Source organism: Pleurodeles waltl, chromosome 3_1, assembly GCF_031143425.1.
Source record: "Pleurodeles waltl isolate 20211129_DDA chromosome 3_1, aPleWal1.hap1.20221129, whole genome shotgun sequence".
Lineage (NCBI taxonomy): Eukaryota > Metazoa > Chordata > Amphibia > Caudata > Salamandridae > Pleurodeles > Pleurodeles waltl.
The window spans coordinates 728,824,242-728,843,046 of record NC_090440.1 but is presented as its reverse complement, the minus strand read 5'-3'; the positions used below and the strand labels follow the sequence as shown (position 1 = coordinate 728,843,046).

The 18,805-nt window shown below is 41.1% G+C and overlaps 1 protein-coding gene across 3 annotated transcripts in view; it reads left to right on the top strand.

The window, feature by feature from the left end:
• MPPED2 (metallophosphoesterase domain containing 2) overlaps nucleotides 1-18,805 on the top strand; it is a 602,895-nt gene that overhangs the window by 181,493 nt on the left and 402,597 nt on the right. For all 3 annotated transcript variants that reach the window (XM_069223473.1, XM_069223474.1, XM_069223475.1), the window contains exon 3: nucleotides 10,541-10,722. In XM_069223473.1, coding sequence (XP_069079574.1) covers nucleotides 10,541-10,722 — 182 coding nt within the window. The remainder of the gene's footprint in view (nucleotides 1-10,540; nucleotides 10,723-18,805) is intronic.

The window sequence follows — 18,805 nt, the reverse complement described above, 5'->3', positions numbered from 1 at the left end:
GTTTCACTTCCACCCTTACTTGGTAAGTAAGTTTAAAACCTCTTGCCAAGTCTTAAACTCCCCTTTTGTCAAATATGTCACCCCTAAAGTAGGCCCTAGGTAGCCCATACGGCAGGGTGCCATGTAAGTAATGGGCACAGGACACATACATTTTTAAGTTTCTCATGTCCGGGTAATGAGAAATTTCCAAAGTTTTGTTTCATTACTGTGAGGCCTGCCCCTCTCATAGGCCAGCATTGGGAGTTCCTTACAATACTTTTAAGCTGTAATTCCTGAAATGAGGAATAGTTGCATCATGTTTAGTACCATTGGGATGGTCATGATACATCCTCTTTACTGATTTTTTTTAAAAATTGTTTTTATTGACATTTTACTTTATGCTTCTTCGATACATAATATCACAGTAGTATACATTCTTCAAGGCATTGGTCATGGTCCAATTCCCTATATCATATACAAGCAAATTTAGTACACAAGCAAGGTAAACGTTTTAATCCAATATATGCTTAAACGCCATGTATCTTTATCCATCCTCGCTCATAATTGCCTCGCCTATACTACCCCTTGCCAACTTCCAGGAGCTCACATTCTTTATTCAAAAGTCAACATTTCTTTAAACTCGAACTAACTTTAAGTTTAACATTGCGCTAATGGGGTGAGTCAACACTGGAGGAGGGTTTATAGAGCAGGGATGGCAGTGTTGTGGCAGCTCAGGCGTACACTCCACATCGCTAACTTCCTTCTCCACCAGACCACCCCCATTCTCGGCTGCCCGCCCCATAGGTTAGTGTCTTAGTGTATCTTGTGGTAGGATCAGGGCACCCCCAACTACTTCACCGCCATGCTCCCATTTATCCTCTGCTCCGTAGTTAGTCCCCTTTCGTCACTGGCACCCTGGTTTATGTTGTCAGCACCTATGTCGATAACTGTGAGTATTGTAACCGCACTCCCTCCCTGAGTCACCGGGCTAACCCCTACTTCTAGCGTATACATCCTCTTTACTAATAAAGTCAGATTTATCATTGCTATTTTGAAATCCCACTTTTGGAAAGAGAGCATTTCTCTGTTCTTGCTGCCCTGTGTGCCCACAGCTTATCTCCAGTCCATATCTGGCCTGGGCTAGGTGACAGCTACACTTGTGCATTTTCTTCAGACACCCCCCAACACAGGATACTCAGCTGCATCTGCATTAATCTGCATATTGATGGGTCTTCCTGGGGAGGAGGTTCGGAAGGGCTCCCAGTTAAATCTCCAAGGGTAGTGGCCAGACCCCACACGAAGGGGCTAATTTCCCCCTACTGATAGTCTGGAGGTGGGGCTCAGCTGAAAAGGGAACTTCACAGAGACCTTTTGAAGTCATCCTCCACATCAAAGGCACTTTTTAGTATAAGTACTGGGTCTCTGACCGACTGAAGTCAGTACACTTCTGGACTCAAGAACGCCCTGCTGGAGTGAAGACTGCTGTGTGCCAGGATTGCAACTCTGCCAGACCTGACTGTCCCAGGAACTGCTGTTCTGGTCTGTTGTGCTTCCTGCGGATCTCTGCCCTTCACCCCGAGGACTTATCTCTTCCAGAGTGTCTCCAAGGGCTTGCTGACTTGGTTCCATTTTAATTGATGGTCTCCGGAACATCAAAGACCCTGTCACCCAATAGAAATACCATCTGGGTCTCCCATTGCTGAAACAGTCAGCGCTAAATTCCCTATGTGACGGCCGTGACCGAGTGCTAATCCCTGGGGCAAGGCATGCTGTCTCAGCTGTTTGCACTGTTCATCACACTGCCTGAAATGACCTGCTAGCGCTGTGCCACCGGCCTGCTTACCCCTGTGCCAGCAGTGCACTAGCGTGACCCTGACCTGCATCACGAGCTTTGTGGATAAGGGCACCGCCAGTCCTGCCTGCAGCACTTATAGCCGTACAACAGCGGGCTCCGATCTGGAGACACTGACCCAGCGAGGGAGGCTCGTCACTGTAAGCCTCTGCCTAGAAGCGCACAAATGTGTCAACACTTCAACCCAGGTACTGGGACCGTGCATCTTGTAATAGGGACAGGGTACTGTTTACGGGGACAGCAACACGACCGGCTTCAAAACGGACTGAGTGGTCTAAGGGTTCTTCTGTGCTCTCTGCAGTGAAAGGATCAACACCTTTGGCGATTTGAATCCCATTCTTGGCGCTGGCTTCGCACAGCTGGACTAGTCCACACTGCACTGTTAGGTCTTGAAAAATCTACTTGTCCACTCGCTATGATGAGTCATTTTTTACCAGGTCAGGCTATTTTTAAGACCCTTCTGGTGAGTTGACAAAGAACAGGTGTTCTATTCAGTCAGACACCTTTAAATGTGTTCTTGTTACATTTGCTATGTGTTCAGAGACAGAAGTCAAAAGTCAGTTTGTCTGTTTTCATTCTGACTGCAGAGTTCCAGGATTTTTTAAGGAGACTTGTCTGACCTGCTCTAAAAAGTGTGAAATGAAAGGCTGTGGGGGTTTTTCCTAACACATAACATTTACATAACTAAGTCAACTCTACAAACGTTTCAAAATACATTAGTAGCTGTGAAAGACCAATTTTTGTTCTTTGGTGTGATTAAAAAATATTTTGATAGGATGAAAACAAATAAGAACACTTTACTTGGTGATGTGCGAATTAAAAATATGCTTCGTGAAACCCAGTTTTCACAGATTATTAATACACTAAAATCTGCAATTCAGTGGGAAGGTTTGTGGACAAATCTTGGAAATTTACTGTCTGTAAATGACAGTGTGCTACCACATCATGCTTTAGTAATATACTTATTAAAAGTGAGTGTTTAAACCTAAACTGGGAAAAACTTCTGCCCTGATGGCAATGCTGTTAGTAAACTAAGACCAGTCACGGATCATGTGTACCCTATATGTGGGCTAGATTCTTATTATACATAGAGCAAACATTTAATCAATTTAATCCAACAATGTTTTTTGTACAGAAGAAACGCTGAACTCAGTTTTGAAGGTGCATTCATATGTGAGAATGAAGGAAAAGGTGACTGTAAAATAAAATATTTGCCTAGGATTACACAATTTTAAACCCGTTTATGGGCCAAATATATTACTGGTAGGTTGAGTAGATTATTCAAGTTACTTGACCTGCAAATCTAGTAACAAATTTATGGTTTTTTGAGGCATGAATGTCATTAAGGAACACACCTACTCTTTCAGAAATACCGTAAAAAGGCTCTACCACAAGCCCTGTCCAAATTACGCCTAATCTAGGCAGCACTGTAGTAATTGTACTTTTCCTAAATTGCATACTGTTACTGCTTTTAATTGGATTTTTGTCATATCGGTCTTCTTTAACTGGATAAATATCAACTGTTTATCGAAACCTGTGTGAAGACTTTTTTTGTGGTGCTTTTACTGTTTTACTATGTGTGTTTTACACAAGTACTTTACACATTGCCTCCTAAATTAAGCCTGCCTGCTCTGCGCCAAGTTACCAGAGGGTGAGCACAGATTAATTTAGCTTGTGTAATTGACTTGTCTTGACTAGAATTGTGGTCTAGAATTGTGGTCCCTACTTGGACAGGGTGCATACCTCTGCCAACTAGAGACTCAATTTCTAACAGTGTGCCAGCTCAAATTTCAAATCTCAAACTATTCATCAGGATTTCTGGAAATGTGTGCCAGCTGCAGGTTTTCAAGTGTGTTTCAGGGAAACTTCTGTCAGTCTTTTTTTACCTATTTTATTGGCATTTCTGCTGGGATAGTTGCATGTGCTCAATAATGTCAGCTGAAATGCAATTGCTTTTGTACCATGACCCTTTTTTACTTCAGCAGGAACAATATTTTCCTCATGGCTAGCCCCTTCACTTATAACCTTGCTAATTTTGGAAGTGCTTCTTTACTCTTCCCTACATAGAAATAATTATTTTTCAGCCCTCTTCAGGAGTGAATTATTGGCCATTTCCAAGGTAGTAAGGGTTTGGAGATGAGAATGCCTACAAGCTTGTGGGTGTTCCCAGACTTTCAGTGAGAGCCACGTTCTGTACTGTCTTATTTTCAGTTTCTTGAGTGTAATTTATACATAGGTAGCATTATACGATGGTGGTATAATATTGTCTATGTGTAACAGTATACATAAATGCACGGCAACCTTTTGTGAATACCTACCGTACCTAATCCATCTATTTGCATGTGTAAGTGAGGTCTAAACCTTAATCATGATGCAGCAGAGCTCCTTGTAGATCAGCGTTCTTGTGTGGTCATTATAGTGCAGTTGGTATGAACCTCTAATTGTCGACTGAAAGTGTATGAAAGAAGCTAGCATCAGCAATACATTTTAAATTAGGGTGTAACTAATTCAGATTACCAGATATAACAGAGTGGAGGATGTCCGATTCATGAAAGTTTTAAAATTGGGCAGTGTAAAAAGCAGAGGATATAAAATACATTGGTTGCATAAAGTGTTTTCCCTATTCTAAATAAAGCATCGAAAGTGGCAAGGGGAAGTTCAAGAGGAAGTTGTCAGCATCAGGCGAAACAAGTTAAGATTCTTGGGGAAAGAGGTGGATATTCAAGTGTAAAGCTCAAGACCTGAGTCAGGGAGAATCTGCAGAGTTGAAAAAGGTCTTCAGCGAAGTCAGAACAGGGTTTGCTAAATTAAGCTTCTCTTCAGCAGTTTCCACCAAACATGCCAATCAGAATAGGCTGTTCTCTGAGAGCAGGTAGACTCCCTAGTTTCCCAGTGCTGGAGAAATAAGATATGCATATGCATGGCCTTGAGATTAGCAACAGTCTAATCCCTCTGGTACAGGAGGATCTCTCCCATCCCCATGCACTACATGTCCAAAGCCAAATTCTAATTATTTCTAACTATCTCACATTTCAACACAATAACAATGAGCCTATTCTAACTAACGAGAACTTTGATAAAGCAACTGCAGAGAGAAGACAAGATGAAACTTACAGTGAATTTAATAAAGACCAATTTGTGTGACTCTGGTGTGGTTACAAGTTAGACCAATGTTAGAACAACATCACTTTCAAACAAGTGCAGTTAGAATAAGTAAATACATTGTTTAAATGTGGTTATATATGTATTGCTCTAAGTATTTTTAAATGCAGCCACCAACTAGTATTCAATCAATATGGTGCACACACATTAACAAGGTTGTTGTGTAACCTCTATATGTAATGTAAGCGTGCATGAAATGCTAAATTGGTCTGCACCAGTGGTGACACAGGCCCTCAATTTTTATTTCCTCAGGGCCATCTGCCAGTAATGAGCAGCCCTCAGTGTTGCTTTATCCTATGAAAGAACTATTTTAGGAAGCCAATAAAAGCATAATATTAAACCTTAATTATGGTTTGATTGGACTTTGAATGTGATGATATAACATTGTTGGCCTAAATTAATGTTGCATTAAAAAACATGTTTGTAGTGTTAAAAAAATTTTTTAAGTCTGGTAAAAATGTACTGCCCTGAAGTCCAAGAAAAGTCTTAGATTACCTTTAAAATGGTGGTTATTAAAATGAAAGTAACCTATGCACCTAAATGAAGGGGCTAATATTTTAGAATCTGCAGGTTCAACCGAGTGTTCCTTAGTCTATCTTTGATAATAACTTGCATTACTTTGTGTAATAAACATATAAAACTGAAACAAATTGGAATGACCTTGGAGTAGTATTTAAATTCCAACTTAGATTTTTTATATATATTTTCTGCATCTTGCGCATGTTTAGGGAATCAACTAGCCTCATCCATCTTGATGAGTACTTTACTGTTACTAGGATGTTTCTTCAAAAGGCTGAAGTCCTGCAGTTAAAATAAACTTTGCCTAATATTTCATGTGATGGGCTGCTTGAATACCTGTAGGTTTTATCTCCTACAGCTGCAAACAACCTGAAGACCATGTTTACCTACGTTAAAATGGTTGCGTCTGGATACAGGGCAGTCATTGCAGTGAAACAATTTTAAATTGGTTATTGAAAACTTGAGGTAGCTGGTGGTGAACATACAGTAATTGGCAATGAGCCAAACAGTTTCAATCAATCTTCTATTGCATACTTTATTCATATCTGTCTTGCTCCTTCTGCTTTCTCATCTATAAATCTACCACTACCGTTCTTTTATTAAAACAATATCTTTCAGGATTCTTCAAGTTCCTCAATATATCAAAATAGCTCTATACTTTATTTTGTGCCTCAAATATTTAGACTGTCATGCACATTCAAGAGTAATCATACTTTGACACAACTTACTCTTTGAATAGCCAGGGTCAAAGCCAAACTGTTCAGCAGTTATTCTTTTTCTCTAATTTCCTACATCACAATTTCTGTTCAACTGTTGGTGTACTAGACTTTTCTGCAGTATTCCAGGTGTATTAGACTTTTCTGCAGTATTCGACTAGTGCATTGTACCACTACATTGACCGTTGTTTCCCTTTGGGAGTGTTGTGCCCTGCTTGAAGATGGTGTCACATTTGACACATACTGCATTTTTTTAACTTATTGTTTTGCATGGAGTGTGTCTGTACTCTATGTCTTCCTCCAAACATGCACTGTGGTGTGGTCATGAGTGATGCTGCTATGATACCACTTGTCAGTTTTCTTTCCGGTAGCCCATCTGCAACTTAGCTCACAGGTTGTTTCTCTGTCACGGCTCACTACTTTAGAATGACTCTTTTCTGTGTTCCCACTGCCAGCTTCGGCTTTTCTTTGTCGTCACTGCACTACTGTAAGAAATGAGACAGCAGTGCATATCTGGGTGGGAAGTGACATGTAGTAATTAATCAAGCATACATTCATAGAAAACAGGAGGGTCTTGAGGCGCTGGAGCTGTATGCTGCTGCATGGAGGTATGCATGCACATTCGAACATCCAGGTCTTTAGTTCTCTTCTGAAGTCCTGGAGTGATGGTGCGGTCCTGAGGTGCAGGAGGAGGTCGTTCCAAGCCTTGGTTGCCAGGTGTGAGAAGGAGTGTATTCTGCTGTTGGTTCGATGAATCCGTGGGATGTCTGTGAAGGAGAGGGAAGTGGATCTGAGCTGTCTGGTCAGTTGGTGAAAGGTCAGGCGTTTGTTGAAGTTTTAGTTTTGTTGACATTTGTTGAAGTTTCAGTTCTATGTGGCAATAGCACCCTTTTGGTCTTCCAGAAAGATTCTCTTTCTATCTCATCCTCTCTTTAAATGGAAACCTGAGGCACTTTACTAGAATCTCTACTGTTCTCTGGCAGTGCCATCTATTTGGGCTTGCCAAAGGCCTTAACTCTCTGCTGCAAATCATCTAGAATGAAGCACCCAGATATATATTAGGACTGACTAGAAGAATGGCTTCCTCTTTTTATCTCTAAAAGCTGCATCGCATAACACACCATGAACAAATTATTTTTATGTGTGTCTTTGTCATAGGGTTTAGAGTCAGAGGTGCAGAGGCCCATGCTCTGTCGTACAGTATCTTCAGCCCATAAGGATTGTGTCATGTCATGAAAAGAATCAGGATCAGCACTGAGAGCCCCCAAAAGTATTAAGCCGTAAGTCTACCACTACAATTATTGTAAATATTCATCACAAGGCTAGAGTTTTTTGTCTTACCATAAGGAAAATCATTGGGTTTGGCCAGACATAGTACCTAGTCCATGCAGGGAATCTTTTGAATTGATAGATATTGTTAGTACCAACACAACGATATTGTTCACCTTTTTTAAATTTGAACACTAGTGTGTGATGATCTTTTAGCTGTTGATAGAAAGTGATTGCATTCATCAGGTTTTCTTGGTAAAGGGACAGGGACCTGTTGCAAATAGTGGTAGCAAATTGTGCACCGACCATTTGCAACACATCACTGATTTTGCAATGTGCCTTATGTACTAGTAGGTTATGCTGCAAAACCTTGAGGTCTCAGGGGTAGCAGAACGACCTTACTAATAAATATTAATTAGGTAGGTCAGTATGTGTAACCTCCAAGATTGTTTTAAAGAAAGGGCAAAATGGCCTGCCAGGAGACATATGCAATCTTAAATAGAAAACGTTTGTTTAAAGTAGGCTTGATTTTATAAAGGAATCCATGCTGTTTTTGGAAACACATCAGTGGTGGAAGCAGTGATCCCATTGACCACTATATGCTTCTAGCGCTTAATTTGTTTAAAAAAATATTTTTAAAAGGGTTAGGCCCAAATTGACTGTCTTCACTGCAGAAGATTGGGTGAAGAAGTCCTAGACTGTGTAGTCTTCCACCGCAAGCATCTTTGACCTATAATCAGATGCTCCCTGCCCCATCTGACTCTTTCATGTTCTGTTTTGACTCTGCTTTGTCTCTTTTCTCTTTCTTTTTTGACCCCCCCCCCATTTTTGGGCTTTTCTCTCTCTTCTTTTGGGTCAAGGTGTGATGAAGAAAAATAAGTGCTGTTGGGCCCATCATCGGCTTGCGACTGCAAAATGGCTTTCTATATCTGGATTAGATCATGTTTCCCAGTAAATTAACCCCAGCCTTAGTTTCCCAGTTTTGAGATGCCCAGGAATCATATGCCGCATTTTCCGAGAGAATAACCTGTGTTATTGAAATATTAATTCATGGTAGTGGTGATGTTGCGTTTTTCTGGCCCAATAAAAAAATAAATACAGATACATACACAATAAACCATTTGATTTTAGATTTGGTTATCATTTGTTAGTATTTGCACATAGCGCTACATATCTCCATTAGCAAAAGCAAGTCAATTCACTGGTTAAAATATGGAAATCAACTATTACAGCTAATAGAGCCCATTAGATATCAATTTAAAGTTGCAAGATGTAGCAGGAATCAAGTAAATGGCTCTATTTTGCAGTTCTTTAGATATTTAAAAAAACTGTTGCTTGTGACTGGGTCACCTGCAAAAGCTTGTGAACTGAAATTTTAACCAGGTTTGCTCAATAAAGGCAAACATGACTTACTAACTATATAAATATTATTTCCTCAGAATGGTGCTGTAGCAAAGGATTAAAAAAACATTATTTGCATTTCAAATAGAATAGTTGACAGAGAAACACAATCTGTTTTGCAAGTCCCAATCGTTTCTTTAAAAAGTTGTCAAAATCGGCCACTTTATTCCACCTACTTAAGTTCAACTCACTCAGTGAGGACTACAGCACCCACAGTGGATGCAGTTTTTAAATAGAAATCCATAACTGGAAACTTGGTGATGTAGTGACGTGGAGTCATTTTTTAACCACCTGTGTACACTTTACACAGGGGTTAAGCAGGCACCTGTGCAGCTAGGGCCCCCCAACCAACAAAGGGCCCCCCTCAACCCACTATGGGTCCCTATTCAGCTCAATGTCAATGAATACCTGCGAAATGGGGGAGGCTCAGAGGTCCCTTTTCACTTTGTAAGGGCCACTGGAATTATGTGATTCTGCGGCCACAGAGATTTTTGCATAGTTATGCATTTACCGCATTTGCCACATAATCCATTGTCTGCATAATCTGCATATTTTAACCAAAAAAAAATTTCTAGCTCAAACAGATCAAAAGTTACAAAAAAGATGGCAACTCAGGTTCCTGCACATCGGAAGCCTTTATGCAAAGGTTACTGGTCATTTTTCATTTGCTAACTGTTTTATTTGGGTGTTAAATTGGTACTAATTAGTGTGAACTCTTTTCTCAGACACTGTTACCAGGTGTAAAAATGAAAAAATCATGAAGTAATACCGTCACAAAATGTTCTGCGTTATGCCAGATAATTTGCCTTTTCTTGATGCATAATTCAGTCAACTTTGCTGCATAATTTGGTCCTGCTGTGCTGCATAATTCCAATGGCCCTGCATATTGTGCATGGGTGGGGCCTCATCGTTTTGCTATAGGTCACTGCACTTTTCGTCCCTTGTTCGGGACCACTAGGGAGACTAACAAAATGAGAATGGGAATATACGCTCCGGAAACACCTATATTGTAGAAACAGGAAGAAAATATGAAACACGTTTAATGCTGAATAAAAAGTTGTGTTACTTGTTTTAAGTTATGGCTGTTAAAATGCCTGCAAACTTTAAGTACTGAACAGTGCGCAAGTAACTTGAGACCAAATGATAAATCAAGCTACTCATTTTTTTGCTCCTAGACGCATTTTGCAGCAGTTGGAATTTCCCTCAAGCGGTCTGTTTCGCATGCAGATGTTAACCCAGTTGCTTGCTTAGTTTTGTCTCAAACATGTACTATAGCGGAAATCCCCTTTTATGAAACGGGCTTGTTTTATGGTGACTTGAGTAGTTCAGAAAACTTCTGGGCACCTGTTTTTTTTTTCCTTAACATTTGTGGGGTTTCTATCAACAATTTGAATCTGAACTTTGGCCCACCTCCAGGTTTGCGCTCCAGATGCACACTTCTTTTCCCATAGTGCGTGTTATAAATAATTATATTTTCACATTATTTACTCTGTCTGCAGTTTCAGCCTGAGAGAAGTTGTTGGACGATTTGCCGGTTACGTGGAGATAGATATATTTCCCCCTGTGGTTTTTCCATGCTCTGCCTCCGTAAATTGTAACTGGCTCTGTTTAACTGTCATGGGATATGTTTTGTCTGCCCTAGGGTCGACCCCATCCCATATGACACGCCGAAGCCAGCGGGCCACACACGCTTCGTCTGCATCTCTGATACGCACTCCCGAACAGATGGCATGCAGATGCCGTACGGCGACGTCCTGCTACACACCGGCGACTTCACCGAGCTGGGCCTGCCCTCCGAGGTTAAGAAGTTTAATGACTGGTTAGGTAAGTGATTGCTGCGCTCCGCTGACCCCAATTAACCTTTTCTGCGGTCCAAGTGTCATTCCAGGGCTCCTAATTGAATTTAAGCGCGCGGAAACGGTGGCTCGTTGCCACTGGTGTAATGCGTGTCCCCTTGTTTAAATATCAGTCTATTAATATAAGGGGGCTTGCGAAGTCGAGTGATGGCGCCGCGCGTGATCTTGCTGTCACGGGGCTGTTTATTCGAGAGAGGGTTTCATAACGGTTACACTGCCGCCTTATAAAGGGGTAGCTGCACGAACATGCTGCGTGGCTTTGCGCAATCCTTCCTAATAAGGATTCTATTGTTTTCTTTGTATTTTATACTGCACTAGCGTGTTTCTTCTATGGCTTATGGACGTCTGTTTACTTCACATGTTCTATAGCGCGAAGTATGTATGCCCCGAGCAAGTCGGCGCTCTGAACAGTAGTAGCATGAGGCAAACATCCCCCTTCCCTCGTCACGTGACTGCTGCGTTCTTTAAGCCCCAGCGCCTCTCTTCTTTTTGGGTGAAAGCGTTATACTCGAAGATGCGTGACTAAGGGCCAGGGGCCAGATGTAGGAAAGCCCATCTGGTATGTAGAAATGCATTTTGCGAGTCGGAACCGACTAGCAAAATGCATTTCAGAGTCGCAAATAGGAAGGGGTGTTCCCTTCCTATTTGCGAGTCGCACTGGTATGCAACTCCATTTGCGGTCGCAAATGGACTCGCAGTTACCATCCACTTGACGTGGATGGTAACCCAGTCGCAAACGGGAAGGTGTCCCCATGGGACCCCTTCCCCTTTGTGACTGGACCAAAAAATAATTTTTCAGAGCAGGCAGTGGTCGAATGGACCACTACCTGCCCTGAAAAATACCGAAACAAAAGGTTTCGGTTTATTTTTCAAAGTGCAGCTCGTTTTCCTTTAAGGAAAACGGGTTGCACTTTGAAAAAAAAATAAAAAACTGCTTTATTTCAGAGCAGTCACGGACATGGAGGTCTGCTGACTACTAATTTGCTACATCTGGGGCCAGATGTACCAAGGGCCAGATGTAGCAAAGTATTTGCACGTCGCAAACGGCGAAAATCGCCGTTTGCGAGGTGCAAATGCCTCTTTGCTATGCAGAAATGCATATTGCGAGTCGGTACCGACTCGCAATATGCATTTCCGACTCGCAAATAGGAAGGGGTGTTCCCTTCCTATTTGCGAGTCTGAGTGGTATGCAATACCATTTGCGACCGGGTACGCGGTCGCAAATGGCATCGCAGTTACCATCCACTTCAAGTGGATGGTAACCCACTCGCAAATTGGAAGGGGACCCCTTCCAGTTTGTGACTGGACCCACAAAGATTTTTTCAGGGCAGGGAGTGGTCCAAGGGACCACTCCCTGCCCTGAAAAAATACCGAAACTAAAGGTTTCGGTTTTTTTTTTAAGTGCAGCTCGTTTTCCTGTAAGGAAAACGGGCTACACTTAAAAAAAAAAAACTGCTTTATTTAAAAGCAGTCACGAACATGGAGGTCTGCTGACGACAGCAGGCCTCCATGTTTGCGAGTGCCTATACTCGCTATGGGGCCGCAATTTGCGACCCACCTCATTAATATTAATGAGGTGGGTCTCTGCGACCCCATAGCGAGTTGCAGTCGGTGTCTGAGACACCATACTGCATACCAATTTGCGAGGTGCAAAGTGCGAGTCGCATGGACTCGCACTTTGCACCTCGCAAATTTTAAATTTGCAACATCTGGCCCCAACTTCCCAAATTGCGACTTGCAATTTGCGAGTCCCTGCGACTCGCAAATTGCAAGTCGCAATTTGGGATGCAGAAAGGTGTCTCAGACACCTTCTGCGAGTCGCTATGGGGTCGCAAAACCCACCTCATTAATATTAATGAGGTGGGTCGCAATTTGCGACCCCATAGCGAGTCAGGGCACTCACGGGGATGGAGGCCTGCTGTAGTCAGCAGACCTCCATGTCCGTGACTGCTTTGAAATAAAGCAGTTTTTTTTTTTCAAAGTGCAACCCGTTTTCCTTAAAGGAAAACGAGCTGCACTTTGAAAAATAAACCGAAACCTTTTGTTTCGGTATTTTTCAGGGCAGGTAGTGGTCCATTGGACCACTGCCTGCTCTGAAAAATTATTTTTTGGTCCAGACACAAAGGGGAAGGGGTCCCATAGGGACCCCTTCCCGTTTGCGACTGGGTTACCATCCACTTCAAGTGGATGGTAACTGCGCTTTCATTTGCGACCGCAATCGCGGTCACAAATGAAATTGCATACCAGTGCGACTCGCATATAGGAAGGGAACACCCCTTCCTATTTGCGACTCGGAAATGCATTTTGCGAGTCGGTTCCGACTCGCAAAATGCATTTCACATAGCAAAGTGTCTTTAGCGACTCGCAAACGGCGATTTTCGCCGTTTGTGAGTCGCTAAAGCTTTGCTACATCTGACCCAATGTGTAGTTCTGGTTCCTGTTTTACGCTCTCTCACTTATTAGTTTTGTTAGAACGTCATCATTACATTGTAACGAGAAGACGACCTCTCCTGTTTACAGTGAAATGCATTAACACGCAATTAATGGGTAGGATGGGCCTGTTGGGAAACCTAAAGTTAGTAATCCGTGCATTAAATGGGGCTGCTGGTGAAGGGGTGTGTCTGGGGTCGGAGTTAGAGGCAAATATTTAATGGGGTCCAAATAAACGGAACATTTTTCAATTATGAAAATATGAGTTCGTGAATTAGACAGTAAGTTGTGGAAGAGGGATTGTTTTTGGAGTTTGAGAATGAATCTTATTCTCCGCTGTATACCACTTAACTGTTAGACACCTGAATCATTTTTCTCCTTTCTGATACCCTTCATCTCTTACATTATCTCCATTATAGTGAAAGTCTTTTAACTCACACATTATCTCCATCCCCAAGACAGGCTTGCTTCACCGTCTCTTCACCCTGCCTTCCCACACACACAAACATTTACATATTCAGTCCCTCCTTAATTTGGCAAATTTTGGCAGTTTTGCTCAATATTTGATCTGCTGCATACCTCCTTTACACGCCTACAGAATCATAATTAAAACCGGCACACTGCTGAGAGGCCAGGGATTGGATGTGCATGTTGTCTGAACACCTTTGTGATCCACTGTAAGACCCCATCAGAATCTCACGTTTCCTTTATCATCAACTTCAAAAGCTCTCATCACACCGAAAGTATGCACGCATTCTTTCATCTTACTACTCTGCTCATTATCTCCTGAGCTTCTATAAGACTTTTTGTTCCCTTCCCTATGTCCCTTATTTTACTCCTTTTTCACTTTGTGGGAAAAGCTGCTTCTCCTATTGAGTGTCGGCCACCTCCAGTAGACATGAATATAGAGGCCTACTGCACCCGTTTCAAAGCCCCTCGAAGCCCTGGCCACACCGGATTTTGAGGAATCCTTGTGTGCACTGGAGGGCTCAAGGCTACATAAATTAGGGTTGCCACCTGGCTGGTCTTCGCTGACGTGGCTACTGCCAAACCATTGCAAAAATTATGAAAATCCCTTGAAGCCGGTATTTTCTCCCCTTATCACATTTTTAGAAATAACAAATAAAGAAGAAAGCACTTTAGAATATGTGCGCAAAATACTGTACTGACTATCCTATAAATAAGGGGAAAAGACAGAAAAGCCGTTTTAAAAATGAATAAGGACAAATTGATATAGAGTCCTATTTTTAAGCATCATGTGCAGACCTTTGCAGAATTGTAAAATATTAACAAGTGTCCAGTATTTGTCTCTTGGTCCTGTCTGTTGCTCGATCAAAGGAAGGGTCCCACTGCAACCCGGTGTTGGCTGGCTGAGGCATGAATCACAGTGGCTCCTCATTAAGGAGGTCATGAAAGCATGTGCTATATGGAAAAAAAAAAAAGGTATATCTGCTGACGTGACCATTTCACCGAAAACCTGACAACCTAGTGAGTACTGATACTCCTCTCAGTCCTGGAGAATCAGAAGTGCTGATAATCAGTACCAGTGAGTACCAGCCCACTTAAAGCACTGATATAAATATATACAACTCACAGGATAATCCCATTTTAGAAATGAGCAGATAATGGAGATTTTAACTAAAATTAAATGAACGAATGAGGCAGTTTTTATGTTGCCTGTGAAGGTCTGCTTTCATTTTTAAGGCATCTCAAATCAGCTACTGACCAAGCATTTTCAATGCCAGTAGGTCAGGCCTATGAATGCAAGTGTCTTGTCTTTGATGGGCTTAGGCACGCAGTAAGCCATAATACATGCACTCTATTGCTCATCTTTGCATTCATGCATCCATTCACCCATCCACTGACTCATTCATGAATTTATCCTCTGATGCAAACGCACAGAACTGCAATAAAGTATACACCAACTCCACAACATATGCAAGATAAATACAAATAATACAAGTTAAAAAACAGAAAACCTGCTGCAGCCTAAACATGGTAGGCACATGCTTGCAATAAAGAAACTAAACATAGTAGTGGGTGCCTGGAGGTATTTTGAATATCATTGTTTTAAAGTTTCAGCATTGCTGCCATATTTAGAACCACCACATCGGCCGTCTTGGAATGGTAAAACAGTGAAGTGGCATACAAAGCACTGCAGACGAAACGAGTGACAAGCAACCCATTAGCAGTGCTTTGAGAGCTGTAGAATCCGCTTAAGAAATAAATAAAAATATAAGCAAGGAAATGAAAGGGGGACTATAAAAGGAGAAAAGTGAAAACTAAAGTACTGTCTGACCACCCTGACACTGCAACACACTAATTTCAGGTGGTTGTACACGTGGCCAGAACAGGGCAAAAGAGCCAGTGACTAGTGTCAAATGAATCATTACCCCATGCAGGACGAAGTCACAGCGGGCAACAGGGTGTAAATGGCACTTAGACAGATTAATGGTAGTAGACAGCTGATCCAAAGGTCCTTTATGTATCGATATGGACATATATTTATATATCCATACAGGAGAATATTCTAGCAAAAAATATTGCAGTGTAAATCTTATACCCCTAGAGTTTGTCAGAGATGGTAGCCAACACAAAAATTCTTCAGTACAAAAGTGATCTGTGACATTTCATACAACAAAATCCCTATCTGTATGTAGACTTTAATACAGAGAAATAACAATCCACCTTTTAAATGTCAATTGATTTTAATATATGCTTTTCTAAATCAATATGTCAGGCCTATTGTGTTTATTAAAACATTTCATAATATACAAGTCAGACCTTTGGCATCAGAAATATTTTTTTCCAGTGAACCAATAAGGTCTCTAGTGTTTATCATTGGCTTCTCATGATTGGCTTCTCATGATAACCAATTTATGCCTCCCATACTGAGTTTAAGCTTTGCTACAAGTCACCATCAGGAATGCATAACATTATACAACATACAGAATTACAGTTGCCACAGCAAATTGCAAATGTGCACAAAATACAGTTGGCAAAACAATATAAAATTCTTACTAATAGAAATTAAAAATGATCACTATAGTACAAATCATTTATTCCCATGGTTTGTTCAAGTGGCTCACCAATACCAAAACCCTTGCCTAGTAAGGTAATCTGCGAGATTCCATGTAACAAAATGTTTACCTACAGACTTTAGCACAGTGTAAAAATGTACCTTAAAAGTCGATTGCCTTTAACACATGCCTTTCACAGTATGTGTGTAAAGCCTACTTGCTTTGTCATAACTTTACAATATAGAAAGATTGCATCTAAGGAGTCTGACATAACTTTTCCCAGTGAAAGGATACAGCTGCTAGATTAACACCACATACAACATTGGCCTACTGAAGTGAGCATACACTGGCAACCATCAAGCATACATTTATAAAATTACAAGTATGTACAAAATTACAGTTGGCAGAGCAATATTATGCTCCTCAATAGGACCTAACAAGCATCATCACAGTGAAATTCTAACCCTAGACTTTGTCATAGTGGGTGACTTTACCTACTATGGTAATCTGCAAGATTACATGTAACCAAATACCTTTCTACAGCCTGTAACATAATGTGATAACCTGTTGGCTGTAACATAGCATTTTTACAATAAATACGCTATGCCTACCGCTTTTGTAATATATTTTCATAATGAACAGACCATACCTGTAATATCTGACCTAACATTTCCCTGTACACGAACCAACCCTACAACTGTTATCATGGGCATCTCACCATAACAAACTCAGGACTACTGTACTGAGCATAAGCATTACCGCAAGGCAACCATCAGGCATACAGTCATCACATTGCTAATATGTACAAAGTTCCAGTTGGCAAAAAAAAATACTATCTCTCCTAACAGGGCTTAACAAGAATTCTCACAGTGCAAATCTTTTGTACCCATGGTTTGCATAGTTTGTCAGAGAAGGTAACTAATGCCAAAAACCCTTGCTACTAAAGTAATCTGTGAGATTCCTTGAACAAAAAATCTATGCGTAGGCTTTAATTCATAGTAATAACAATCTAGCCTTCAATGCCTATTGACTTTAACATATGCTTTTCACAGTCAATATGCTAGGCCTACTGCCTTTATCGTAACCTTTCATAATAAATAATCATTCCTATAGCCTTTAATATTGGCTTGTCTCAATAACCAACTCAAGACTGTTGAACTGAGCATATATCACAATAGGCGTGACTTTTTCCAATGTACAGATGAAGTCCCTGCCTTTTTTCATTGTTAACCTTACTCAACAGCGGCCTATTCATATGCACCTAAACTGGCACCAGCCATGCATACAGTTATAAAATTACAAATATATAGAAAAATACAGTTAGCAAAACAGTATACAGTCCCTCTGAACAGGGCGTAATGAGACTCATCACAGTGAAAACCCCCATTGTTTGTAAGAGTGTGTGACCAGCACCAAACCCTTGCCTACTAGGGTAATCTAGGAATTTACACACAATAAAATACCTGTCTATAGCCTGCAACACTGTGTGATAAAAACGCACTTTTAAAGGGTTAACAAATGCTTTTCACAGTAAATAAGTTAGACCAGCTACCTTTGTCTCAGCTTTCATAATAAGCAAACCAGACCAATGTCATTGGACATACTATTTCCCAGTGCATCAATCAGGCCCATTCCTTGTCACCATACCCAACTCAGGCCTCTCAACAAGGCAACCATCATCACACAGTCATAAAATTAGAGAAGGGTACAGAATTACAGTTAGGAGAGATATTATTTTGCTTTCCCAAGATGACCTGTAAAGGATTCTCATAGAGCAAACCTTCTATAGTCATGTTTTCTCGCACCAAAATCCATATCCAATATGGTATTCTGTGGAACTCTGTAATAAAATACCTACCATTATGCTTTAGTATAGAAGAATAACAATCCATACTTAAATGCCTATTAACTCTAACATACGCTTTTCATAATGAATATTTCAGGGCTAGTGCCTTTAGTATGGTATTTCATCTTAAACAGATCAGGCCTGTAGACATGATCATTGGCTTGCTGTTATAACCAGCTAGGTCCTGCTGTATCAAGTATAAACTTTACCACAAGTGGAAAAAGTGTAATAAAAGCAGTATTTTTAGTGTAAACACACAAATTAGGCCGAATCAAACCCTGTAATCTGGTTAACTAAATTTGGGAAGCACCTATTCCCCTCAGTAGTGCGCTCAAAACTCTTTGTTGCTGATTACATAATGTTTGCAAACAGCTGCACTGTCATGCCAGACCTGAAAATCCATATAGATCAGTGTAGCCCTGGGCATCCCATACTGCTCTCAGATTAAAACAGCATTCTAAAGTCTAAAGTTAATGATGAAATGGGAGGGTGCTGGTACTGCAGTATCTTCCTCATGACTGTCCTCCTCCTGCCATCTGTGCTGCTGCCAGAGAAAAACAAACACTGTAAATTATCTAGTGATCTAAGACACTTTGATAGTATTACAGTGCCATGCGTTTACCCCTGAACATTGAAGCTTAGGCAGCCATTCTGCTGCTGGCTCAAGCAGCTCAATGAATAAACTAAATAATTGTAGCTGCCTTGAGGACAGGCACTTTTTCTGCAGGAGCACACACATACTGCCCAAGAAAACG